We start from the raw sequence: 26,541 nt of genomic DNA, 5'->3' as shown, positions 1-26,541 counted from the left end.
AGTCGCCTCCAGAGGCTGAGAACCTGTGCCTCTCTCCCAATTACTCTGTCAATGACCCTTTCTCTAGAGAGGGATCCCAGCTGCTTGGCTTCCTTGCCTTCTAGTTCCTGGCTACTGGCCCCAGTGTCCCAGCTTCGAAGCAGCCAGGTGAGGATGCGCTCACCTGGGTGTCAACTGAAATCCTTTCGTATTTCTCGCAACTCACTCAGGGATAGGGATTGGGTGGTTTCTGATTCATTTATGATTTCCATCTCTTCTTCCTGCTGTTTTTGTGATGGCTCTGCTTTAGAGGTGCCTGCCTTTTCCCCTTCTCCCTCCTTCTTAGGAGGAGCTTCTTCCCTTACTAAACAAGCTGACCTCCGCTTCCATTGTTTTGTCTTGACTATGGGGGCAACTTATACCATAGATGGTTGGTCCTCTGGGTTAGCCACAGTGTGTGTTATCTGGTCATCAGATTCAGAGACCTTCTCCTCCCATGGAGGGTGCTGGGTAGTGTTAATTACTGCCTGATCGGAGTAAGCCAGGACCCAGCACAATGCAAGCTGTCGTATTATCAGGGTCAGGACATACAACTCTCAAACATTCTACCAGGTTTTTAGTATTTTTCACTTGCTCAGGGGTGAAGTTCAAAACTATTGGAGGAGACACCCATGACAGGTACCTGCCAACATCATCCCACACACCTTGCCACAAGACTGTTTCGAGACAGATTCGCAGGTAAGCTTTCTAAACAATTGACTAATCTTAGAGAGAAAAGGAAACCCGTTATTCAGAATTAGAAATAGCAATACATGGGTTACACATGGCTACTCAAAGTACTCAAAAAATGTTATAATTAGCCCCCTGGGAAAGAAGAAGGAGGTACAATTCCTGATATTATTCATAAACTGACTTCCAGATGAGGAAAGGAAGGCAGTATAGTTCTGAATATTCTCTAAAAGATAGTTTCCATGAGACCGAAATGATAACAGTGCACAGCCTGAATGCCAGATTAAATTCAAGGCCAGTGGTTGGCAGCACAGCGAATTCAAAAAAACAAACACAGATTGTAGCATATTCTCGGATCGGATATAGAGGAGAAAGGAGACCATGACACGGATTGCATGACATATGATCAAACAAGCCATTATTAACAGGACACTGAACATGGTGACTAGCAAGTAAGTGTGTTAGTTATAAGCGTTTTAATCAATTCTATTGTTATCTCAACCCTTCATGCTCCACGTTGGGCGCCAAAAAGGACTGTGGTGGTTTTACCGTGCTAGGCAGCTAAACACCACAACCACTCTCTCACCTCCCCTCCTTAGATGAGGAGGGGAAGAAGTAAAGCAAAGAACAACTCACAGGTTGAGATAACGATAATTTAATTAAAGGGAAATAATAATAATAATAATAATAATAATAATAATAATAATAATAATAATAATAATAATAATAATAATAGAAAGATTATTATGAACTAAACAATTTAACTAAAGGGAAAAAAAAAAGGGAAAGGGGAAAGGGAGGGGGAAAGGAAAAAAAGAGAGGAAAACAAACAAACAAAGAAATAAAGGCTATGTGGAAGTGCAGAGGAAAGAAATTACTCTCTGCTTCCCACAAATGAGTGATGCTTGACCACGTCCTTGAAGCAGGGCCTCAACACACGTAGCTGGTGTTCGGGAGGAGGACTGACGTTTTCACAATGAGAGCCCACCCCTCCCCTCTTCTTCCTGTTTCCACCTTTTATTGCTGAGTGTGACATCATATGGTATGGAATATCCCTTTGGTTGGTTTAGGTCAGCTGCCCTGGTGATATTTCTCTTTTCACTTTTTGCCCACCCCCTAGGAGGGTTAGAGAGAGTCCTGATGCTATGCCAGCACTGCTCAGCAGCAGACACAACACTGGTTTGATACCACTGCTGTTCTAGCTACAAGTGCAGAGCACAGCACTGTATGGGCTGCTGCAGGGAAAGTTAACATTCCAGCCAGACCCAGTACATTCATGAGTAATGGACATTAAAATATTGATATTTGTGTTCTTTAAATTACAAATTATACCAAAGATCAGTGGAACAGAATTTTTTCAGTGCTCTGTTAGTAAATAACCTTGCAGAGTAACATACTGAATGTCTCATTAACCTTCTATATCTTTTACTGTAGTTCATACACTTATATTTTTGTCATATTAATTGCTTTGGTGGACTGAATTGAAATGAATAAAATTTTGTTCCAAATGCCAAAAACAAATCCATGGCTTGGATGCTCAAACTAAGCCCAGAATTTTAGTAAGATTTCTGAACCTGTAAAATTTGGATGATCATGCTGATTTGTTTTCTTCTAGGAAGAAAATTAACTCTGTTCTAACTGAAACCAGGACACATAATTAAGAAAATACGCAAAGTAAATGCAAGGAGAAAACAAAATTTAGGAATTATTCAAGCTGAAATTGAAGGGAAATTCCAAGGATATGAAACCATGGGGGAGGGGGTTGTACACTATGTAAAATTTTAGCATCGCAAAAAACTGAAACCACAGAATTTACATATGAACACTAAAAATATTTCCATTTTATTCTGTCATCCTCCTCTACCATTCAATGTCATTAAAGTGACTGTTTTATTTGGGTTTTGTGTGTATGTTAGTTACTATTTGTTCTATATTTTTGAATGTATACTATGTGTAAGTTACAATGATGTATTAGATACTGTTTTACTATTAGATACTAATTACATGGAGAAAAAAAACCACAACTCATTCTGTTCCTCTTCAAAGTCAAAGCCAAACAGCTTACAACAGAAGGGAACCGGGCCCATAATATTTTACAGATGTACCAGTTGTTTTTAGTGTTATCTAGATTGCTTTTACCTTATATTTAATAGTACTTCATTTAAATGAATAGGGTTTATTTTCTTCCAAATACAAAGAATAAACTATTTTTTTGTCTTTTGTTAATTTCAGGTGAAGAAAAGCAGTATAAAATTCCAAAATTACAGAAGTATTGTTACTGTGTTTAATCCAAGCAGTTTGTTTTCTGCAATTTATACAAATTACATTGATTATTTTATTTCCTTGGAGCGAGAACAATTTGTCATCAAAGCATAAATAACTTTGTTAATGTATGGTACTAAATCTGAAATATTTTTAGAAGTGAAGCTATCTGAGGTCACAAGTGCAGTGAGTTTTATTTCCTTGTAATTCTAAAAGATACTAAGGCATCGTTGCATATCTAGTATTTAAAGAGATTATAATAGCTTGAAGAACAAAGTGACTTTAATATGCCTTTGGAGTGATCTTAAAAATATCTAAGGCTTGTTTTGTACAGTTAAGATTATTTTAGTAGAGTAACACTGAATTTACATATGTTCAATCTTTCATATTTGATATAGCTCCAATGGCTTTTAGACAACTATGAAACTGCAGAAGGAGTGAGCCTCCCCAGAAGTACCCTTTACAATCATTACTTACGTCATTGTCAGGAGCACAAGTTAGATCCAGTCAATGCTGCTTCCTTTGGGAAACTCATACGGTCAATCTTCATGGGATTACGGACCAGAAGACTGGGAACCAGGTTTGCATTAATGAAATCTTAAAGTATAATAGAAAATATCAATAATAATTGTGAACGTGAAGCTTGTATGTTAAAAAAATAAACAAGCAAACAGAAAATATTTAAAACCTTATGTTAAAGGAGTTGCCAAATTCAGTGGACTTCAGGACCTAAGGGATTACTGCTTCCCAGTCTGGTATTGCCAAATCCTGTGTACTCTTAAGACACAGGAGATATCTCCTATCTCAGTCCAATGGATGCAGATTCTGCTGTTCCCATTTGGATGTCCAGATAGTCATGAGACTGAATGTGTTCCAAAGATGCAAATGCAAACATAACACCATCACAGTCAACCACACAAGCTAACAGAGTAATGTCTCTACTAGCATCCACAGAGACACCAACAGCGCTCACATAAGTATGAATATAGATAGCCCAATTCTATTCACGCTTTCCAGATGATCAGGTTTGAAGTTGACTAGTGAAATATACATACACCCTCACTCACTCAGGAGCATACCCCACTTATGGAATTGTTTTATTCCCCGTGACTGCATAAGTCATTTATATGGTTTATTTTCTTTATTCTATTTAAATGAAATGCAATGGTCAAATGCTGGAAAATATAGTTAAAGTGAAATGATTTCCAGAAGCTGGTGTAGTTATACAAGTTTTATACTAGTGTGAGAGGAAAGTCAAGCCTAACTTGTATGTACTGTTTTCCAGTCAAGGCAAATTGTAAAGTATGTTGTATATGCATAAAAATGCTATTTTTGTTCTTTCATAAAGGGGAAATTCCAAATATCATTATTATGGGATCCGTGTCAAACCAGATTCTCCCCTTAATCGGTTACAAGAGGATATGCAATATATGGCTATGAGACAACAACCCATGCAGCAGAAACATAGGTAAGCTGTTAAATAAATGAAAGTATTTTGTTCATATTTCTAGTTCTTCAAGACTTACCTGTCCTTATCTATGTGGCAAAGATGAACTGCTTAACTTCTGTGAAAAATAAAGGTTTGGCAGTTCTGCAATTGATATTACTGGAGTCTGATACCAGCAGACATGACAGAGCACATGATGCAGTTTTTCTGAACATTTTGGAAACATCCAAGTATTTTGTTATTTATGTTAATGAAAATCAAGATTCTCATGTATTTACTAGACCTCAGAAGCTAGGGTTTGGAGAAGGGGGGAAAAAAGAGACACATCTAGACAATAAAAGCAAAAATAGCAAACCATGATTCCTTAAGCTGCACAACAACAACTGCATTTCTGAACTAAGACTTTGCTACAGTTATGAAACATGCTTAGTATATATTTGAATTTATTTATTTATTATTTGAATTAGAATTTATGGTGACAGAAGGAAAACTGCCACCAAAACTTCAGCCCTGGATATGGGGAAAGCAGACTTCAGGCTGCTCAGGGAACTAGCCAGCAAGGTCCCCTGGGAAGCTGCTTTTGAAGGCATTGGCGTCCATCAGTGCTGGTCAGTCTTTAAGCACTGCCTCCTAAAAGCACAAGATCAGGTGATTCCAAAATATCAGAAGGCAGGCAGGCGGGGCAGAAGGCTGGCCTGGCTGACCAGGGATATTCTACTGGAGCTTAGACGGAAAAAGAAAGTGTACGGCTGTTGGAAGGAGGGTCAGGCAACAAAGAAGGAATACAGGGATGCTGTTCGTGTTTGTAGGGAGAAAATTCCTGCGGCCAAAGCCCAACTAGAGTTGAAGCTGGCCATATCATTGAGAGACAATAAAAAAAGTTTTTTTAGATATGTTAACAGAAAAAGGAGAACCAAGTAAACATCAGTCCGCTACTTGACGGGGAAGGTATCATCACAGACAATGACATCGGCAAAGCAGAGACGTTTAATGCCTTCTTCACCTGTCTTCAATGTTGATGATAGGCTTCAGGACCCTGGGTGCCCTGAGCGAGAGGACCATGACGGTGGGAATGACAAACTCCCAACCGACCCTGAACGTGTGCAGGATTTGCCGCTCCACCCAGATCCATACAAGTCCATGGGTCCATCCCAGGGTGCTTAAAGAACTGGCTGATGTCATCGCGGGACCTCTCTCAATTATTTTTCAACGATCTTGGGAATCTGGAGAGGTCCCAGTAGACTGGAAGCTGGCAAATGTTGTGCCAATTTTCAAGAAGGGCAAGAAAGAAGACCCTGGTAACTACAGGCCTGTCAGTCTCATGTCAGTGCCTGGTAAAATTATGGAGAAGATTATCCTGGGAGTTATTGAAGCACACCTGGGGGACAGCGCAGTCATAGGTCACAGCCAGAATGGGTTCAAAAGGGGTAGGTCCTGTTTAACAAATTTGATTTCCTTTTATGATAAGATCACCCATCTAGTCCATCAAGGGAAACCAGCTGATGTGATCTTTTTGGACTTCAGCAAGGCTTTTGACATGGTTTCCCATAGGATCCTACTGGACAAAATGTCCAGCATACAGCTAGACAAAAACATCATACGATGGGTGAGCAATTGGCTGATGGGCAGGGCTCAAAGGGTTGTGGTTAATGGGGCCACATCAGGCTGGCGGATGGTCACTAGTGGGGACCCTCAAGTATCCATTTTAGGGCCAGTCCTCTTCAATGTTTTTATAAATGATTTGGATGTAGGACTAGAAGGAGTTCTGAGCAAATTTGCCAATGACACCAAACTTGGAGGAGTTGTGGACCCTGATGAGGGTGGAAAGGCCTTGCAGAGAGATCTAGACAGATTGGAGAGCTGGGCGATCACCAACCACATGAAGTTTAACAAAGGCAAGTGCCGAGTCCTGCACCTGGGGTAGGGCAACCCTGGCTGCACGTACAGACTGGGCGACGAGACACTGGAGAGCAGCCCCGCAGAGAGGAATCTGGGGGTTGTGGTTGACAGCAAGTTGAAACTGAGCCAGTAGTGTGCCCTGGCAGCCAGGAAGGCCAACTATATCCTGGGATGCATCAAGCATGGCATCGCTAGTCGGTCAAGGGAAGTGATTGTCCCCCTCTACTCTGCACTTGTGTTGCCTCACCTTGAGTACTGTGTGGAGTTATGGGCACCACAGTATAAAAAGGACATGAAACTGCTGGAGAGTGTCCAGAGGAGGGCGACAAAGATGGTAAAGGGACTACAGGGGAAGACATATGAGGAGCGGCTGAGGTCACTTGGCCTGTTCAGCCTGGAGAAGAGGAGGCTGAGGGGGGACCTCATCGCGGTCTACAACTTCCTCGCGAGGGGGAGTGGAGACGCAGGTGACCTGTTCTCCTTAATCACCAGTGATAGGACCCATGGGACTGGTGTTGAGCTGAGGCAGGGTAAGTTTAGGCTGGACATCAGGAAGAGGTTCTTCACCGAGAGGGTGGTTGTACACTGGAACAGGCTCCCCAGGGAAGTAGTCACTGCACCAAGCCTGTCAGATTTTAAGAAGTGTTTGGACTGTGCACTTAGTCACATGGTCTAAACTTTTGGGCAGACCTGTGTGGTGCCAGGAGTTGGACTTGATGATCCTTATGGGTCCCTTCCAACTCGGGATATTCTGTGATTCTATGATTCTATATATTTGAGAAGTTTGATGTATATCTGTAACTTATATAAAATTTATCTTTCATTATTCAGAACTCTAGCATGTTTTAATGTGAGTTAAAGGACTTAGTCCTAACAAAGCAAATTATAGTATTAATCTTCATTTTCTGTTTTTACTAATGTTTCTAATCTTATTTAAGAACTAAAAAAAGTCATTTTAACATCTGTGCAATAATTCTCTTATAAGAAGACATTCAGAGTGAAGAGAATCTAAGAATCACAAATGTTCCCTTTTCCTTTCTGGAAAATTCTTGGAAAAATGTATTTATCTTCTGTCCTTTTGAATCAGCTGTCAGTTATGTCAGCTTTTTCTGTTCATTTGTATCAATTTCAACCCCCTTCCATCAATTCCATCTCATTGGATAGGCACCTCTAGTTCTTTACTTCTTGACAAATGGTGTAGACTGAATTTATGCTACAGCTCACTTTTCTTCATTCTTTCTTGATTTGAAGGTCATGCAACTTTCCTACATATGTCACATTCATGTTATTGGGTATGCGGGGCAAGGATTTGCTAGTGGTTAATGGGCTTCTCTGTGCCACACTCAGCTAGTTTCAGCTGGCTCACCGACAGACCCATTGCAGGCCAAAGCTGAGCCAGTCAGCAAATTTGGTGGTACTTCTGTGAAAACATTTTTAAGACAGGGCAAAAATATACCACACAGGCTGGGAGGGGGTGGTGGTGGTGAGAAAGCAGTACAAACACCAAGGTCAGAGAAAAAGGAGAAGGAGGAACTCCATAGCACCAGAGCAGGTATTCACAGAGCAGCCTGTGGAAGAGACCACACTGGAGCAGTTTGTTCTTTCATGAAGGAACTGCAGCCCATGGAGAATCCAATCTGGAGCACAGGAAAAGTGTGAGAAGGAAGGAGCAGAAGAGAGATACTGTTATGTACTGATCATGACAGCTCCCTGCCTGCCTCCTTACACTGCTCATTGCCTTATTGAAGGGACTATGTGTAACCTGCAGTAATAACAATGGGGAAAAGAGGAGTCTGGAATGAAGGTATGAAGATCAGCCTGGGAAAATGGGGAAGAAGTGGGGACTGGACCCAGTGTTGACCCCTAGGGTATACTGCTAGTGACTGGCCTCCAACTAGACTTTGTGCCCCTCTGGGCCCAGTTGTTCAACCAGCTTTTAATTCCCCTCTCTGTCTGCCCATCCAGCCCGTACATCAGCAGCTTCTCTGTGAGGATCTCATGGGAGACAGTGTCAAAGCTCTTCCTAAAGACATAGAATCAAAAAATCATAGAATGGCTTGGGTTGGAAGGTACCTCAAAGATCATCTAGTTCCAACCCCCATGCCATAGGCAGGGATGCTACCCACTAGATCAGGTTGCCCAGGGACTCATCTAATGTGGTCTTGAACACCTCCAGGGATGGGGCATCCACAGCCTCTCTGGGCAACCTGTTCCAGTGCCTCACCACCCTCTGAGTGAAGAATTTCCTCCTAACCTTTCATCTAAATCTCTCTTCTTTTAGTTTAAAACCATTCCCCTTAGTCCTTTCAATATCTGACTGAGCACAGAGTTTCTCTCCATCTTTTTTATAAGACCCCTTTAAGTACTGAAAGGATGCAATGAGGTCACCCCAGAGCCTTGTCTTCTGTAGGCTGAACAGCCCCAGTTCTCTCAGCCTATCTTCGTGGGAGAGGTGCTCCAGCTTCTTGATCATCTTTGTGGCCCTCCTCTGGACCCACTCTAACAGCTCCACATCCTTCTTGTGCTGGGGGCTCCAGACTTGGATGCAGTACTCCAAGAGGGGCCTCACAAGGGCAGAGAAGAGGGGGACAATCCCCTCCCTCAACCTGCTGGCCACTCCCCTGTTGATGCAGCCCAAGATGCAGTTGGCCTTCTCTGCTGACTCATGTCGAGCTTCTCATCCACCAGAACCCCTCAAGTCCTTCTCTGCAGGGCTGCTCTCAATGAGTTCTTCACCCAGTCTGTACTCATGTCCGGGACTGCCCTGGCCCAGATGTAGCACCTTGCACTTAGACTTATTGAACACCTCATTAGGTTCCTGTGGGCCCACTTCTCAAGCCTGTCCAGGTCCCTTTGGATGGCATCCCTTCCTTCTGTTGTATTGACTGCACCACTCAGCTTGGTGTCATCTACAAATTTGCTGAGGGTGCACTTGATCCCAATGTCTATGTCATTAATGAAGATATTAAACAGTACCAGGGGTCCCAGGAAAGACCTCTGAGGGACACCACTCGTCACCGGCCTCCACTTGGACATAGAGCCGTTGATCACCACTCTCTGGTTGTGACCTTCAAGCGAATTCCTTATCCATTGAATGATCCACCTTTCTCTCTCCAATTTGGAGACCAGGATGTCATGTGGGACCCTGTCAAAGGCCTTACAAAGTCCAGGTAGATGACATCGGTCGGTCTTCCTTTGTCAACTGATGTAGTCACTCCATCATAGAAAGCCACCAGATTGGTCAGGCATGATTTACCCTTGGTGAAGCCATGCTGGCTGTCTTGGATCAGCTCTTTGTCTTGCATGTGCCTTGGCATTGCTTCCAGGAGGATATTTTCCATGATCTTGCAAGGCACAGAGGTGAGGCTCACGAGTCTGTAGTTCCCCAGGTCTCCTTTCTACCCTATTTAAAAATGGGAGTTATGTTTCCCTTTTTCCAGTCACCAGGGACTTTGCCTGACTGCCAGCCATCAAATATGATGGAGAGAGGCTTGGCAACTACATCAGACAGTTCCCTCAGGACTCTGGGATGCATGTCATCAGGCCCCATAGACTTGTACTAGTTTAGTTTCATCAGATGGTCTCGAACCTGCTCTTCACTTACCGTGGGTGGGACATTGCTCCTCCAGCCTCCATCTACGGGTTCAGGGAAAAGAAAACCTTGGGAAGCCTGACTGGCAGTGAAGGCTGAGGCAAAGAAGTTGTTGAGTACCTCAGCCTTCTCCATGTCTGTTGTTATCAGTTCACCCTTCTCATCCATCAGAGGGGGGTACACTCTCCTTGGCCTTTCTTTTCTGAGAAAAGTATCTATAGAATCCCTTTCTGTTAGAATCCCTTCCTAAATTCAGTTAAGACAATGTCCACTGCTTTCTCCCTGTCTACCAGGCCACTCATTTCATTACAGAAACTTATCAAGTTGGTTAAACATGACTTTCCCTCGGTGAATCCATGCTGACTACTGATGATTTTCTCATCCATGTGACTAGAAGTGGTTTCCAGGATTAGCTGCACCATCATTTTCCAAGGGATTGAGGTGAGGCTGACTGGCCTGTAGTTCCCTGAAATTTTTAGAGCTTAGTTTGGTTTCTTTTTCTAAAACACTTAGAGTTTGTTTATCAGCAAGCCAAAAGATTATAAGGCTTTATTTTTAATGAAAATAGAGTACCAATAAATTATATAAGTGCATGAATTGGATTTTTGAGATAATACAAAAAATCGAGACTCAGTAAATATTTGAATTGTTAGTGGGTCACATTGTTTCCCCTAGTAAAATGGGTCTCCCCAGGTATCCGGAATTCACTCAAAGAGTCGACTCTTAATTAAAACAGAAAGAATTTAATGGTACCCATATATCAAATCGAGCTGGGTGCCTCAGAGGAGGGAACCCACTCAAAATTTCCCCTGTTTTCTTATACACATACAATCTTTATTTCATCTGCTATAGTCCAATCATTTCTCAACACATATACATTATGTTTCTTCAGAATGGCAGTTCTTTATTGCAGGGTGGGATGGCTTCTGTTATCTCTCAGGACAGGATATCTTCTGTTATTTCCCAAGCCAGGGTGGCTTCTGTTATGGGGTAGGCTCTGATCTGGTGCCATCCTTGGTCAACACATCCCCTCTTCCCCATCAGTGTCACCCAGGCCCCCCCACAATGCTGCTCACTGTTATTCAATCAGCTCTCCGTACCAGGTTCAGGTGATGCAGAGCCTGAATTTACCAACCATCATGATGGATGGTAATAAAGGTTTTCTGTCCATTACTTCATATATGGTTTGTGCAAAGCATCATGTTGCAGTAGCTTCTTCACTAATGTGAGGTTCATTCCAATAGGAATAGGCAATAGACTCTGATATAATTTGTAATTTGATTTTAACAATTGATGAGATGTAACAGGAGCTGAGTAATTAAAGTCACATCCTATAATCATAGTAAAAATTGCAAATACAGATATTTGGATGATTACTTGTATTTACAGCAATACTCCCTACGAATATAAATTCACAGAGGATTCTCATACAAACACACCCCTTGCCAATATATATAAGCACAGTCCAGGAGTCTCATTAAGGTGTATTACAAAGTGACAAACATTTTGTTCTGTGCCTAGACAGATGTCCTGGGCTTTGATGGTGTTGTTCTCACAAATAAATTCTTGTTGTTCCTGCACAACGCATGCATCTACATCAACAGTTTGTCATCTGTTCCCATTTCGTTAAGCTCATACTCTATGTTCTAATGGGTATAGTCCCATTATGATATAAGCCCAATGCAACAATTGGATATATAGTATATTCTGATGCATTGCATATTGTTAAGACAAAAGCCATAGCCTTATTGTTGATAGGGTCATAAGTGAAATTGACTAAATACCACCAGGACTGGAATTCTTTCTCAAATGTGGTTGTATTATCCCAAATTACTTTTTGAACTTCCATGGGTAAAGTGCCTCCCTCACCTTCCTTTATAATTACTGCTATGGCAGTCTGCATCCATAGCTGACCTTGGATACAACCTAGAGCTAGTGACACATTGGTCTGAGTTGTACCAAGCATATCCAAAATAAAATCATGGTCTCTTTCATTAATTCTTTCCCACTGAGGCAACAGATATTAACCACTGGTTGGTTCCTACTGCTAATAGGGAAGATCACAATGGATGCTCTAACTTGCTTAGATCACTTTTTGTTGTGCTCAGTTTATTTATGAGCATTTCTGTATCTACTGTATTCAAAACTCCCAATCCTGTTCCTATGATACCAGTCATATCTGTCCTTGTCTGCCAGGAGAGGCAAGGGTCTGTCCATGTTACCATGCCACCCACCCTGAATAAGATGTACTTAGAAATGGTGAAAAATTGGCTTGATTATGGAAATATTAATTTGCATCATTGGTTCTACTCATTTAACTATCCAAGATGGATTAAATAACACTTTTTGTTGGCCTGTGTCTTTGATTACATATGGCCCAATTTCAGAAAATTGTGGGGTCAATTCGTCTTTTACTGATGAGGTTGGAGTTAAACAAATTGTGGTGGGTTGAGAGGTAGGTAGTGTCATTGATCTAATTTCCTCATGTCACATTAATCACTGTCCTAAGGTTGGTAGTAGTGTAGCCACTGAAATGCACTATTCATCAACATTTGTCACTACTGGGACACTGTGAGTTGCCATCCCCTACCTGTGACATAGTAAAAGTCTTTTTCCTATTCATCTTGCAACAGAAGGTGAAACTAGCCTTTTTCTTTTCTGGATGCAGACAGCCACATTGTGGCCCTGTATAGTCTAATGTAGTGGGTTTACGTGGCAAGGTTTTGGTAGCAGGGGGCCATAGGGGTGGTTCCTGTGAGAAGGATCCAGAAGCTGCCCCATGTTTGGTAAGGGCCCCACTGCTGACCAGAGCCGAGCCAATAAGCAATGTTGTTTTGCGCCTCTGTGAGAGCATATTTAAGACAGGGAAAAAAAAAACAAATGCTGCGCCACACAGCAGCTGGGAGAGTGAGAGGAGTGAGGAACAGCCTTGCAGGTACCAAGGTCAGTGTAGAAGGAGGGGGAGAGGTGCTCCAGGCGCCGGAGCAGAAGTCCCCTGCGGCCTGTGGTGAGGACCATGGTGAAGCAGGATGTCCCCCTGAAGCCCATGGAGTACCATGGTGGAGCAGGGTTCCATGCTGCAGCCTGTGGAGGAGACCACGGTGGAGCAGGTGGCCCTGCACCGACGGAGGCTGCCGCCTGTGGAAGATCCCTGCTGGAGCAGATTCCGGGCCGGACCTGTAGCCCATGGAGAGGAGACCACGCAGGAGCAGGTGACCTGGCAGGAGCTGCTGCCCGTGGGGGACCCAGGTTGGAGCAGTTTTCTCCTGAGGGATGGACCCCGTGGTACGGACCCATATCTGGAGCAGTTCTGGAAGAGCTGCTGCCTGTGGGAAGCCCACGCCAGATCAGTTCGTCAAGGACTGCATCCCGTGGGATGGACCCCACAGCACAGGGGATGAGAGTGACCGAGAAGGAGCGGCAGAGAAGAAGTTCTGTAGACTGACCATAACCCCCATTCCCCCGTTCCCCTGCGCCACTCGGGAGGAGGAGGTGGAAGAGGGTGGATGGGGGGGAAGGTGCTTTTGGTTTCTTTCCTTTGTTTCTCACTTCTCTCGCTTGTTAGTAATAAGCAATAAATCTTACTATATCCCTATGCCGAGTCTGTTTTGCCCGTTACAATAATTACTGCGTGATCTGCTTATCCTTATCTCAACCTTTGAGCCCTTTTCATCATATTTTCTCCCCATTCCTCTTTGAGGAGGGGAGTGAGAGAGCGGCTGTGGTGGAGCTCAGCTGCCCACTCAAGCGGAACCACGACAACCATATATACCACGTTTCTCACACGGCTGAGGGAGCTAGGGTTGTTTATACTGGAGAAGAGGAGGCTCAGGGGAGACCTTATTGCTCTCTACAACTACCTGAAAGGAAATTGTGGGGAGCTGGGAGTCGGCCTCTTCTGAAAGATAACCAGAGTTAGAACAAGAAGGAATGGCCTCAAGTTACTGCAGGGGAGGTTCATATTGGAAGCGAGGAGAAATTTCTTCTCAGGAAGAGTAGTCAGGTACTGGAATGGGTTGCCCAGGGAGGTGGTGGAGTCACTGTCCCTGGGGGTGTTTAAGGAAAGGCTGGACTTGGTGCTTAGGGACATGGTTTAGTGGGTGATATTGGTGGTAGGGGGATGGTTGGACCACATGATCTTGGAGGTCTTTTCCAACCTTAATGATTCTATGGTTCTCTGAAATGCGATACCTCCTTTTGCTGGTATCTCCTGTGTGGAATGCTTTGATCAGACTCAAGATAATGGCAGTAGGCTGACCTTGCATTGCAGTTCTGGGAATACGTAGAGCTAATGCTTTTTTCCATAACTCAGTTCTCTGTTCTCAAGATTGCACTTGCAGGTTTCTAGAATTATTTTCCTTTAGTTCAGTTTCTGTTCCCATTTTTACAGGTCTCCTCACCTTATGATCTCTTCTGCAGGTGTTCAGTTGTTTGTTTGTTGTTTTTTTTTTTCAGCTGGTGCTTCCTCCCAGCACATTTTTCATGGTTAACAATGCAGTGCATTAATTCTGCCCATGTAGGGAGTTGCTTAAGGACATTCTGCGCATCGTCACCTTGTGTTGCATTATGTTCTGTGTCTCTTTGGATCTCATCTCATTTTGCAACTAAGTATGGTTTAAGAATTTCCAGGGCTTCTCTCATCAGTGACTTTACCATTGCAAAATCTCCTGTAGCAGATAGTGGGACATTGTGGGTCTCTTGTTTGTGCATGGCCTGTATGCAAGCGGCTTTTGTGACAGCTATAAAGACCTCACTTAGAGATTTAATAGGGACTATGGAGGGTTCACCCTGCTCCATGGTGTCTGTCTATTGCCCCAGCCCAATAAGCTACTCGGCTGGTGAGAGAATGGGGCTTATCTGCTGGGTCAGGTCCTGAATTTGAGAAAACTCATGGACCCCAACAGCTGTTTGCTTCATCCTCACTTAGCATTATCTGGTCTCCACCAGTGAAGCATACTCACAACACTCATTCACTTTCATAGAATCATTCAATGCTTTGGGTTGGAAGGGACCTTAAAGATCATCTAATTCCAAACCCCCTGTCATGAGCAGGGATGCCACCCACTAGATCAGGTTGCCCAGGGCCTCATCCAACCTGGTCTTGAACACCTCCAGGGATGCAGCATCCACTACTTCTCTGGGCAACGAGAAGTATGGGGGGGGGGGGGGGGGGGAGCACGCTATCATAATATCACATGTCCTATGTTATAGTATAGTTAAAAATGTCAGGAATGCCCAGAATTTTGGATGCCTGATTCTTATGGGATCTTTCTCATAAGCTAAAATCTAAGTAGTTACATGGAGCATTACTAGTATCTGTTTAATAAGATCAAAGATCACCAGGCACGTGGGAGAACAGACCAACCCCCACCTCGCTACATCCTCCTTTAAGGTATTTGTAGAGAGCAATAAGGTCGCCCCTGAGCCTCCTCTTCTCCAGGCTGAACAAGCCCAGCTCCCTCAGCCACTCCTCATAAGACTATCCCTATCCATTCGCTGCTCCACATAAGACTTGTTCTCCAGACCCCTCACCAGCTTGGTTGCCCTTCTCTGGACTTGCTCGAGCACCTCCATGTCCTTCTTGTAGCGAGAGGCCCAAAAATGAACACAGTACTCGAGGTGCGGCTTTCTCCCTTCAACTCTAGTTTAAAGCCCAATCAATCAGCCCTTCTAACTCCTGTACAAAAATCCTTTCCCCCCCCCGATAGAGAGGTGTATCCCATCTGGTGTCAGCAGGCCTGGTGTCGCGTAGAACTTCCCGTGACCCAAAGTTCTGCCACTGGCACCAGTCTCGGAGCCACATAGTTATGAACTGAGTCTGCCAGCCAAGGCATGTTGAACATCATCCCATTGGCCTCTGCCCATTGATCCAACCTGTCCAGGTCCCTCTGCAGGGCCTTTCTACTTTCCCGCAGATTGACACTTGCCCCCCTTCCCCCCCCAACTTGGTGTCGTCTGCAAACTTACTAAGGGTACAGGGGTGATTTTCTCAATTCAAAGTCTGCCCTCCGGAAGTCCAAGGTAGCAGCTTTACTGACCCCCCATCCTGACTTCACCAAGAACAGAGAACACCACCATTTTGCAGTCACTCTCAGTAGTAGTAGTAGTCTCAGGATGCGGGGGGGGGGGGGGGAGATTGGGGTTGCGGTCAGTCCATAACACTTCATCTCTTCTGCTCCTTCCTACTCACACTCTTCCCCTGCTCAAGCAAGAGGTCCCTCCCACAGGGTGCAGTCTCATAAGCTAAAATCTAAGTAGTTACATGGAGCATTACTAGTATCTGTTTAATAAGATCAAAATGAGAACATGCTCAGAGCTGACTCAACTGCTTCTTGAGAGGAGAATTTCCAGAGTGGAATGTGTTGACCTTCCTAAAGTTAGTACAAAGCTTTATAATCTGCACAGTGCAATGGGACAGAATTAATTTTTAGATGTGTGCGGAATTGCAGGCTGGATCTTCAGCCTGTCAGTGTGATGATCTTAGAATCTGACCATCCAAGCCAGCATTCCTACTAGTCTTTTTGTTCCTTTTATCCTTCATAAAAGCTTTTGTGAGTCAACATATGAAGAGTTTAAGTCTGAGTAGTCTTCTCAGACCTTCTGAGCTCATGAGAAGTTTGTTGCATTTAAAAATTATTTCTTTTCCTTTGTCTCCAAAGAGTAGTATGGCCCTTTTTAAGGTGATGAAAACTTATTTTTGAGCTACTTGATTCCTGGGACTTTAAGTTCTTTGGAAAAGGAAAGATTTTGATTCTGTTTAGTATAAATGAACTTTAGGTCGTAGTTTTTAAACTAAATTCCACTAGAAATAGGTAGTTGTGCTGTGCTATCATCTATATGAATTTTGCATTGCCAATGTTCTGGCTTTCCTTACTACAATTATTCTGATGTTAATTTTTACTTGTATCTAAACTAGCAAAACTGCATTTTGAGACTGAGAAATAAGGCAGAACAGATTGTAATATTGCACTTATGAAAAAGTAAACATAAAGGATAATTTTGTATTTGATATTTTTGTAGGTACAAGCCTGTGCAAAAAGTGGATGGAGTTGCAGATGGTTTCACAGGAAGTGGTCAACAAACAGGCACATCTGCTGAACAAACTATAATTGCCCAAAGTCAACATCATCGACAGTTTTTAGGTATGAAAAGATGTGTTGTATTGTTGTATAAATAAAGTAAAATCCATTATCACCACTGTGGCGGGTTAACCCTTGTCTGGCCGCCAGGTGCCATCAAGCTGTTCTCTCACTCCCCCTACTCAGCAGGACAGTGGAAGAAAATGCAATGAAAAAGTGTGAGGGTCAAGATAGAGGACAGGGAGATTGCTTACCAATTGCCATCATGGGGAAAACAGACTCAGGGAAGATTATTTTATTGCCAATTAACTACAAAGTATGATTGTGAGAACTAAAACCAAAACTAAAAAGACCCTCCCCCTACCCCCCATTCTTCCCAGGTTCAACTTCACTCCTGATTCTTCTGCCTTCCATCCCCTGGTGCTGGGGGGGGGGGGGGGGGGGGAGGGATGGGGAATGGGGGTTGTGTTCAGTCCATAGCATTTCATCTCTTTGCTCCCTCCTCCTCACACTCTTCCCCTGCTCAAGCAAGAGGCCCCTCCCACAGGGTGCAGTCCTTCACAAACTGCTTCTACATGGTTTCTTCCCATGGGACGCAGTTATTCAGGAACAGACTGCTCCAGCATGGGTCCCCTACGGGTTGCAGTTCTTGCCAGAAAACCTACTCCTGCATGGGCTCTTATCCATAGGATGCAGTTCCTGCCAGGGGTCTGCTCCAGCGTGGGCTCTCCACAGGCTACAGCCTCCTTCAGGCCATATCCAACTACTCCAGTGTGGGGTCCTCCTCGGGCTGCAGGGTGGATATCTGCTCCAATGTGTTCCTTCATGGGCTGTAGGAAGACAGCCTGTTTCACCATGATCTTCTCCATGGGCTGCAGGGGAGCCTCTGCTTCAGCGCCTGGAGCACCTCCTCCCTCTTCTTCTTCACTGACATTGGTGTCTACAGGGTTGTTTCTCTCACTCCACTCCTCTATTACACAGCTGCCGTGCAGTGTTGTTTCTTTTGTTTGTTTGGTTTTTTAAACCTTTCTTAACTATGCTTTCACAAAGGTGCCACCAGCTTTGCTGTATGGCTTGCAGTGGGTCCCTTTTGGAGGCAGCTGGAACAGGCTGTGTCCAACATGGGGGCAGCTCCTGGTCTCTTCTCACAGAGGCCACCCTGCAGCCCCCTGCTGGCAAAACCTTGCCACATAAACCCCATACAGCCATGAACATCGTCATACAAATACAATAATTATTTTTAGTTATGCTGCCCTGTTTAAAACACTCACTGATAACAGAACAAAAAAAGTTACTAATAGGAGCTTAATATCATATATTGTAAGACATGCAATATTTAATATGCATCATACAGATATAAAATGAAAAATGTGAAAAGACTATTAGCATTGCAATATATTTTAAATCTACCATGCAAGTTCCATGAAGCATTTTATAAAAAAAAAATGCAGGTTGAAAATCCTACCCTAAAAGCTTAGTAATTTTCACTGGCTTCCCAATTCACACAGAATCTCACAAAATCACAGAGAATGGTTTAGGTTGGAAGGGAGCTCTGGAGATCATCTGGTCCAACTCCACTGCTCAAGCAGGGACACATAGAGCAGGTTGCGCAGAATCCTTGGCTGCATAAAAAGAAGAGTGGCCAGCAGGCTGAGGGAAGTGTATGGCTGTTTGGTGCTTAGCTGCCTGCCAGGTTAAACCACAACAGATTTTAAACTAATAGAGAATTGGGTAGATTTAGATTAGATATAAGGATGAAATTCTTTACTATGAGGGTGGTGAGGCACTGGAACAGGCTGCCCAGAGAAGTTGTGGATGCTACATCCCTGGAAGTGTTCAAGGCCAGGTTGGATGGGGCTTTGAGCAACCTAGCCTAGTGTGGGAGGTGTCCCTGCCCGTGGGGGGGTGGGGGGTGGGGGAGGGTCCAGCCTTCCCATGTCTAGGAGGCTTTTGCATATCCTCAAGGAGAGAGACCCCGCAACCTCTCTGTGTAACCTGTTCCAGTGTTCTGCCACCTGCACATAAAATGGGATTATATTATATATATATATATTGCATTTGTTGATGTAACTGATCTTATTGATTTCCCATTTGTGGAAACAAATGGTAATTTAGTAATTTGCTAAAGTAAAAAAGCCTATTAAATATCTTATTGCAGTAACTGTACACTTAGTTTTGAGTTCATACATTGATATTTTGAAGATCCACATTCTTTGGCCTAGCCTTGCTGTTACTGAAATCATTGAGAACCTTAGGCTGTAGTTCACGTTTTTGAAATTTCCTTCCACATTCTCCCTGGTTGACAATATATTCCCCCACATGGCACGATACTAGTGTATCTCTTAGAAACATTTGTGAGCAATAGTAAACGTACATGTTGTCTATAGTTGAAAGTCTTGTAAATTTCAAATAAATATATGCTGCTGAGTCTAGGAAACCCTTGCATTCATGTTAATACAAAAACTATTCAATTGATAAAAACAACAACAACAAAAAAACAACATTTAATAACATTAACCTCTTATATTCTGCTTTATCCTGTCATATTCTTTAATATATTAGGGTTTTTTTATATACAGATACAATATACTTGTGAAATCATTTTAATCTGCTACCTGCCTGTAGTGGGTTTACGTGGCAAGGTTTTGGTAGCAGGGAGCCATAGAGGTGGTTTCTGTGAGAAAGATCTAGAAGCCGCCCCATGTTTGGGAAGGGCCCCATTGTTTTCCAGATCTGAGCCAATAAGCGATGTAGTTTTGCGCCTCTGTGAGAGCATATTTAAGACAGGGAAAAAAACGCTGCGCCACACAGCAGCCGGGAGAGTCAAGGGAGTGAGAAACAGCCTTGCAGGTACCAAGGTCAGTGTAGAAGGAGGGGGAGAGGTGCTCCAGGCGCCGGAGCAGAAGTCCCCTGCGGCCTGTGGTGAGGACCAATGTGAAGCAGGATGTCCCCCTGCAGCCCATGGAGTACCACGGTGGAGCAGGGTTCCACGCTGCAGCCCGTGGAGGAGACCACGGTGGAGCAGGTGGCCCTGCACCGACGGAGGCTGCCGCCTGTGGAAGATCCCTGCCGGAGCAGATTCCGGGCCGGACCTGTAGCCCATGGAGAGGAGACCACGCAGGAGCAGGTGACCTGGCAGGAGCTGCTGCCCGTGGGGGACCCAGGTTGGAGCAGTTTTCTCCTGAGGGATGGACCCCGTGGTACGGACCCATATCTGGAGCAGTTCTGGAAGAGCTGCTGCCTGTGGGAAGCCCACGCCGGATCAGTTCATCAAGGACTGCATCCCATGGGATGGACCCCACAGCACAGGGGACGAGAGTGACCGAGAAGGAGCGGCAGAGAAGAAGTGCTGTAGATTGACCATAACCCCCATTCCCCCGTTCCCCTGCGCTGCTCGGGGGGGAGGAGGTGGAAGAGGGTGGATGGGGGGGAAGGTGCTTTTGGTTTCTTTCCTTTGTTTCTCACTTCTCTCGCTTGTTAGTAATGAGCAATAAATCTTACTATCTGTCTTCTTATGCTGAGTCTGGTTTGCCTGTTCCAATAATTATTGCATGATTTTCTTGTCCTTATCTCAACCCTTGAGCTCTTTTCACATATTTCTCCCCATTCCTCTTTGAGGAGGGGGAGTGAGAGAGCGGCTGTGGTGGAGCTCGGCTGCCCACTCGAGCGGAACCACGACACTGCCAAGAATAATTTAACATTTCCTTTTGCTTAAAAAAAATAGCTATCTGGTTTGTTAACAATTTTTTTTGCAACGTTAAAATATATTAAATATGAAAGACATTCCTCTTTGGGCATTATGACCTTCTAGACTTTATATATTTACATCATTCTTAAATCTTTTCTAATTGAGCTGTAGTTGGCACCATTCACAATGGTTTTCTTCTGTTATGTTGTCATGGAAACAGATACATCTCGAGTACTTCCAGAGTTTGGAGAAGTTGAAATATCTTCTCTACCAGATGGTGCTGCTCTTGAAGACATAAAATCATTGCAAAGTCTTTATCGAGAGCACTGTGAGGTAAGGGAAAAAAGGCATTCACATAAATCATTCTTCATTGAAAATTCATGTCTTCTAGTGAGAATCAGTACAACTGGATGTCTGACACAAAACATATTACAGGCAGGCTATTGACATCTGATGTGCTAACCAAATAGTTTGCTTATTTCATCAGAAATGAAATTGGAAAAACGATTTCTCTGAAATTTCTCTCTTTACCAGGAAAGAAGAAAAATATGTAATAGAATACTGAGACTGGAATACAATAATGTATATTTTTGGAGATTCTTAGATAAATTACACTTTAGATATATGCAGAGCTTTGCTTTTGTTTACAGGGGTTGAAATCAGATTAAATTATTAAATTATTATTTCTAACATTTATGTTAAAAACAAGCTCGCTATTTTCTTCAAGTTTTAAAGAAACAAGTTGTTTAAGGTTGTTAACATTTCATATTAAATAATGTCTTAAAATTATTGTTGAAGGTGCCAGAAAAAAAAAAAAGAAAAGTAAAAAAAGTAACGAAATAGCAATTTTCCTACGTGTTTTTAATAGCATTAAAAATTCTGTTTAGGTGAAGTCACCCGATATGTTTCCTTAAGCTCTCTTTTCTGGAGAATTCTTTCTATTTTCACTTGGACTGATCTGAGTCTATGCACACTAGTAAAATTCATCACTAAAAAGTCATTAAAATACGTTGTTTATTTATAAATCTTAATTTGTATTACTTTTTCTGAAAACTGACTAAGGGGAGGGGAGAGCTATACCACTCGAAGGAGCTGGAGGAGAAAAATGGTAGAAGATTATCTGCACTTGTTTTATATTGTTTTAGGCAATAGTGGATGTTGTTGTGAATCTTCAGTTTAGCCTGATAGAAAAATTGTGGCAAACTTTCTGGCGCTATTCTCCTTCTGCTCCAGCTGATGGCACTGGTATTATTGAAGCAAGGTCAGTATATGTCACTCTTAAATAAATAATAATTCATTATTATATTGTTTACTATTATTTATAATTTAATAAACAGCCCTGTTTAATAGAGGGTACTTTAGGAGAACATGATGATGGAAACATGGATGATGTTAGAGGAAACATTTCAGCAAGTGTCGGCTGGGGGGGGGTTAGAACACTGAAATCTGCCAAACCTCACTTAGCTTCCTGACTCTTCCAAAACTAGTTGTTTTGTTCATGTTTCCAGATCTCATGATTTACTAACCAAGGCCAGTAAATGTCTCTCTTTACTCTATCATCATAATATAACAGCAAGTGTCAAATCAAAGCCTTGAAATGACTGTATACATCTTCCATTTTTTCCTTTGTTTGGATGACTACAAAGTGTCCTTACACAATATACTGTCCCATTCTTTTAAATTCCAAGGACCATTTTTATGCTACCTCTGCATAATTTCTGGGCTGGAGCTGAACTTTGGAGGCCATTTTTCCCCAGTTTCATATGAACAAGGTAAAGAGGTTCAATTGGATGTAACTGAGACTTTTACAAAGTTTTTATTAAATAAGCAAAGTCCATTGTACTTTTCTTATCTGTATGTAAATGCATTTTCATTTATTCTTTTGTTACTTTTATTCACGCCAGCAATCTGACTGAAATAGAAAGTCGACTTCCAAAAGGAAAACTGATTACTCTGTGCAAAAATGAGTCTATTCTGAAATGGATTTGTAATTGTGACCATGTGATGTACCAGGCTTTGGTGGAGATTCTCATTCCTGATGTCCTTAGACCTATTCCTAGTAAGTTAAACACAGATAACACCTCATAAGAATTTTGGCTTGGTTTGTTTTATGTGGTGGTGTTTTTGTGCATCACGTGAGACTTTGGGGAATGATTTCGAAGGATATAAAAGTAGCATGTGTCATCTTTCCTTAATTCTGTTGAGTAGGAAGGTGTACTGGAGTTGATGTAAGCACTGTATTTAAAGAAAAGGAGACTAGATATTTCACTGCATTTAGGGAACTCTCCAGAAGTTTTTGGAATATATTTCCCTATGGAAGATGCTTTTGTCACTGCAAAGTCTAAGTTTTTATTAATTTTAAGATAAAAATGGGTTCCTTTACACACTGGCTCTAGTCTACCTGACAGATGCGAATGCACTATGGTCCTGAGCCTGAGTCCATTAATGTCAGACAGTCTTTCCACTGACTTCAGTAGACTTTAGCATTACATATAAAAAAACTTTCCCAGACCAGACTTTTCCTCTGGTCTCAGGAGCCTGGGGTTCCTGAAAGCAGTCCTTACCAGTAAAGACTGAGGTGAAGAAGGCATTCAGTACCTCATCCTTTCCCATGTCCTTGGTCTTCAGGATCCCTGCCCCATTCAGCAGCAGGCCTGCATTTTCCTTGGTCTTTATTTTGCTGCTGATGCACCCGTAGAAGCTCTTAATGTTGCCCTTCATATCCCTCGCCAGTTTCAACTCTAGGTGGGCTTTGGCTTTCCTAACCCCATCTCTGTACTCTCAGACAGTGTCTCTGTATTCCTCCTGGGTCACTTGTCCCTTTTTCTGGCTCCCATATGCTTCCTTTTTATGTTTGAGTTTAGTCAGGAGCTCCTTGTTCATCCACACAGGCTTCCTGCCACCTTTGCTCGATTTCCTGCTCACTGGGATGGACCATTCTTGATCACGGAGGAGGTGATCCTTGAATATCCCTGGACCCTCCTCTGCTCTCCAGGACTCTACCCTGTGGGATTCTTCCAAACAGGTCCCTGCACAGGCCAAAGTCTGCTCTCCTGAAATTTAGAGTTGTGATCCTGCCATTTGCATTGCTCCCTCCTCTCAGGATTCTCAACTCCACCATCTCACGGTCAATGCAGCCCAGGCTGCCCACAACCTTCCAGGCTGCTCCAACCACAGTTCTTCCTTGTTTGTAAGAATTGCATCCAGCAGAGTGTCTCCCCTTCAGCCCTGTTTTTCTGATTACAAGCTCTCTCTTTTTCCATAACACCTTGAACCCGCTCCTTGTCAACCCATTCCACCACTTCCTCATTTGATTGTGGACCTCCCTTGTCATTTCTAGTTTAAAGCTCTCCTCACCAGGTTGGCCAGCCTGCTGGTAAAGATGCTTTTGCCTCACTTGGTCAGGTGGATCCCATCTCTTTAGCAGTCTTTGATTCTTAAACAGAAATCCCCACGGTCATAAAAAACAAATCCCTATTGTCATCACCAGCTGGGCAACCAACTGTTGACCCACAGGATCCTCCCATTCCTCCTCAAATCCTTCCTTCTCACTGGAAGGATCAAGGAGGATATTGCCTGAGCCCCCATGAACTTCTCCCATTGCCTCCAGGTGCATGTAGTCACACTGGCTATGCTCCAGGTCTCCCATGGCAGTATTGTCGGTGATGATTCATAAGGGGTAATAGTCCGAGGGCCGGACAAACCTCTGCAATATCTCTACAACATCCCAGATCCAAGCCCCCAGCAAATAGTAAGCCTCCCAACACAGCAGGTCAGGTCAGCAGATGTGGTCCCCCATCCCCTACAGCACAGAGTTTCCCGTTGTTATCACTTGCCACTTCCTTCTGGTACTGCTGCATGGCTCAGGCTTAGTTAGCTTGGATGCTTCACTGTACAGACTTCCCAGACCCTCATCTGCTCTAAGGATGCCAAACCTGTTCTTTAGTTGGAGATATGCAGGTGGAGCAGGAGCCTTCTTCCTGTTGTTAGAAGTCACAAGCTTCCAGCCTTCGCCATTTCCAACCCTTTAGGTTGGAAATTAGGAGAAATCTATTCTCAGAAAGAGTAGTTAATAGTTAGTAGTTAGTCCCCTTAATGATTCTATGATCCTAACTCATTAAGCACAGACCACCCAATCCTCCTTCAATACAGCTAGGGGTTCAGGCTGCAGGGTCTTGGAGATGAACTGTTCAATCTCTTTCTTATCATCTCTGACACTACACAATCTGCTGACCTCCTCCCGCACCTCCTCGGCAGCACAGATCCTGTACTGCTGCACACCTTCTGCAGGCAAGGAGACTAGCTCCCTCTGCCCCAGCCTCAGTGAGAGACCCCAGGCACTCCTTGTACCCTGAGAGCTGCATTCTCCCTTGGGAGTTCGGTCTGGATTGAGGCCTTTGATATTGTAGGGATAGTTGCTCCAACAGCTGGAGGTGGTGCCCTGCAATGCATTAACAGCATTGCTTAGGACATGGATGCAATTCTCTGCAAAGTTTCTGGCCCCCTTCTGTGTAACCTTCTGAGCAAAGTGCTGCATCTGTTGGCTGCCTCTGCTAGCAATGTTGTAAGAAGCAACTCAGGAAAATATTTGCAAGCATTACTTTGTAGAAGGTATTATCAAGCAAGGAAATAAAGGCTAGTGTTACCACATGATGAAGACTGAAATAACTACAGAAAAGATATACAGTAAATAAAACATCTATGTTTATTGCTTATATGTAAGTTTGCAGAAAAAAAAGTAATAACTGCAGACTCTTGCTTGTGTATCAACACTAAAACCTTCTTGATTATTTATGTTTGCAGTAGAAATTAAAATGTAGAAGACCTCACCCCTGCAGGTCACTGAATTTAGTGATTAGAATCGAAATATCATAACATATGCTTTGTGCCACTAACTGGTTAAAAATCCTCATTCTGTCACAGTGTTCAGTAGTTCATATGAATCAAGTTCAACACATATTAGACCACTATGTTTAGAACCTATTTGTTTAAAACAAACATCTGCATAGCACTAGCTAATCTCCAACTTTCATCTGAAAAGCTAAGAAATAGCAAAGTAAAAGTCATATAAACTCTACTTAACTTTTAAAATTTTTAAGCAAAGCTTAAAAAATTAACTAGACTAAGCCTCCTAGAAGGCTTAACTATATCCAAGCATCAAAATTAAATATGTATCTCATTTCACTAAAAACAGTAAAGAAATTACATAATTGCTTTCTATAACTAATGACTTCTGTCTTCCAGTAGATCCTCATAGAGAAGCTGTTAAAAGTATGGGCTGGATGAGCAGACAGTGAGGTGGACTGAAAACTGGCTGAACTGCCAGGCCCAGAGGGTGGTGGTCAGTGGCATGAAGTCTAGTTGGCTGAGGGAGTTGGGACTGTGTAGCACAGAGAAAAGGAGGCTCGGGGGTAGTCTCATATGTAAAAAGTATCTCAGGGTGTAAAGAAGACAGAACCAGGCTCTTTTGTCCAGTGAAATATCAAGAAGCAATAAGCACAAATCGAAACAAAGAAAGTTCTGTCTGAACATTAGGAAACACTTCTTTACTCTGAGGGTGACCGGAACAGGTTGCCCAGAGAAGTTGTGAAGTCTCCCTCCTTGAAGATCTTCAAAAGCTGCCTAGACATGGTCCTGGGCAAGCTGCCCTAGGCGGCCCTGCTTGAGCAGGGGGTTTGGACGAGATGATCTCCAGAGGTCCCTTCAAACCTCAACCCTTCTGTGATTCTGTGATTCTGTAATAAAGATTCAAGTTATAGAGAGAGATGTGTATAAAAGTCCTAATTCAGCAAAATCATATCAGCCAATTCTTAATTTAGTAGGGATGAACTTTGAGCAAGTACTCCAAGACAAGCAGTTAAATGTA

At 43.2% G+C, this 26,541-nt stretch overlaps 1 protein-coding gene across 2 annotated transcripts in view; it reads left to right on the top strand.

Moving 5' to 3' along the window:
• LOC137847010 (transcription factor RFX3-like) overlaps positions 1-26,541 on the top strand; it is a 236,061-nt gene that overhangs the window by 163,722 nt on the left and 45,798 nt on the right. Inside the window, exons 6-12 of one of the 2 annotated variants that reach the window (XM_068665210.1) lie at positions 3,369-3,550; positions 4,319-4,438; positions 16,929-17,050; positions 20,896-21,008; positions 21,821-21,936; positions 22,364-22,447; positions 22,580-22,715. In XM_068665210.1, the coding sequence (XP_068521311.1) occupies positions 3,369-3,550; positions 4,319-4,438; positions 16,929-17,050; positions 20,896-21,008; positions 21,821-21,936; positions 22,364-22,442 (732 nt within the window). In that variant the 3' untranslated portion in view covers positions 22,443-22,447; positions 22,580-22,715. Of the gene's footprint in view, positions 1-3,368; positions 3,551-4,318; positions 4,439-16,928; positions 17,051-20,895; positions 21,009-21,820; positions 21,937-22,363; positions 22,448-22,579; positions 22,735-26,541 lie in introns of those variants that run through there. The other variant, XM_068665209.1, reaches the window with a different exon arrangement.

The sequence above is a fragment of the Anas acuta genome, chromosome W (assembly GCF_963932015.1).
Source record: "Anas acuta chromosome W, bAnaAcu1.1, whole genome shotgun sequence".
NCBI lineage: Eukaryota > Metazoa > Chordata > Aves > Anseriformes > Anatidae > Anas > Anas acuta.
The sequence above is the reverse complement of the archived record's forward strand: the minus strand, read 5'-3'. Positions and strand labels throughout refer to the sequence as shown.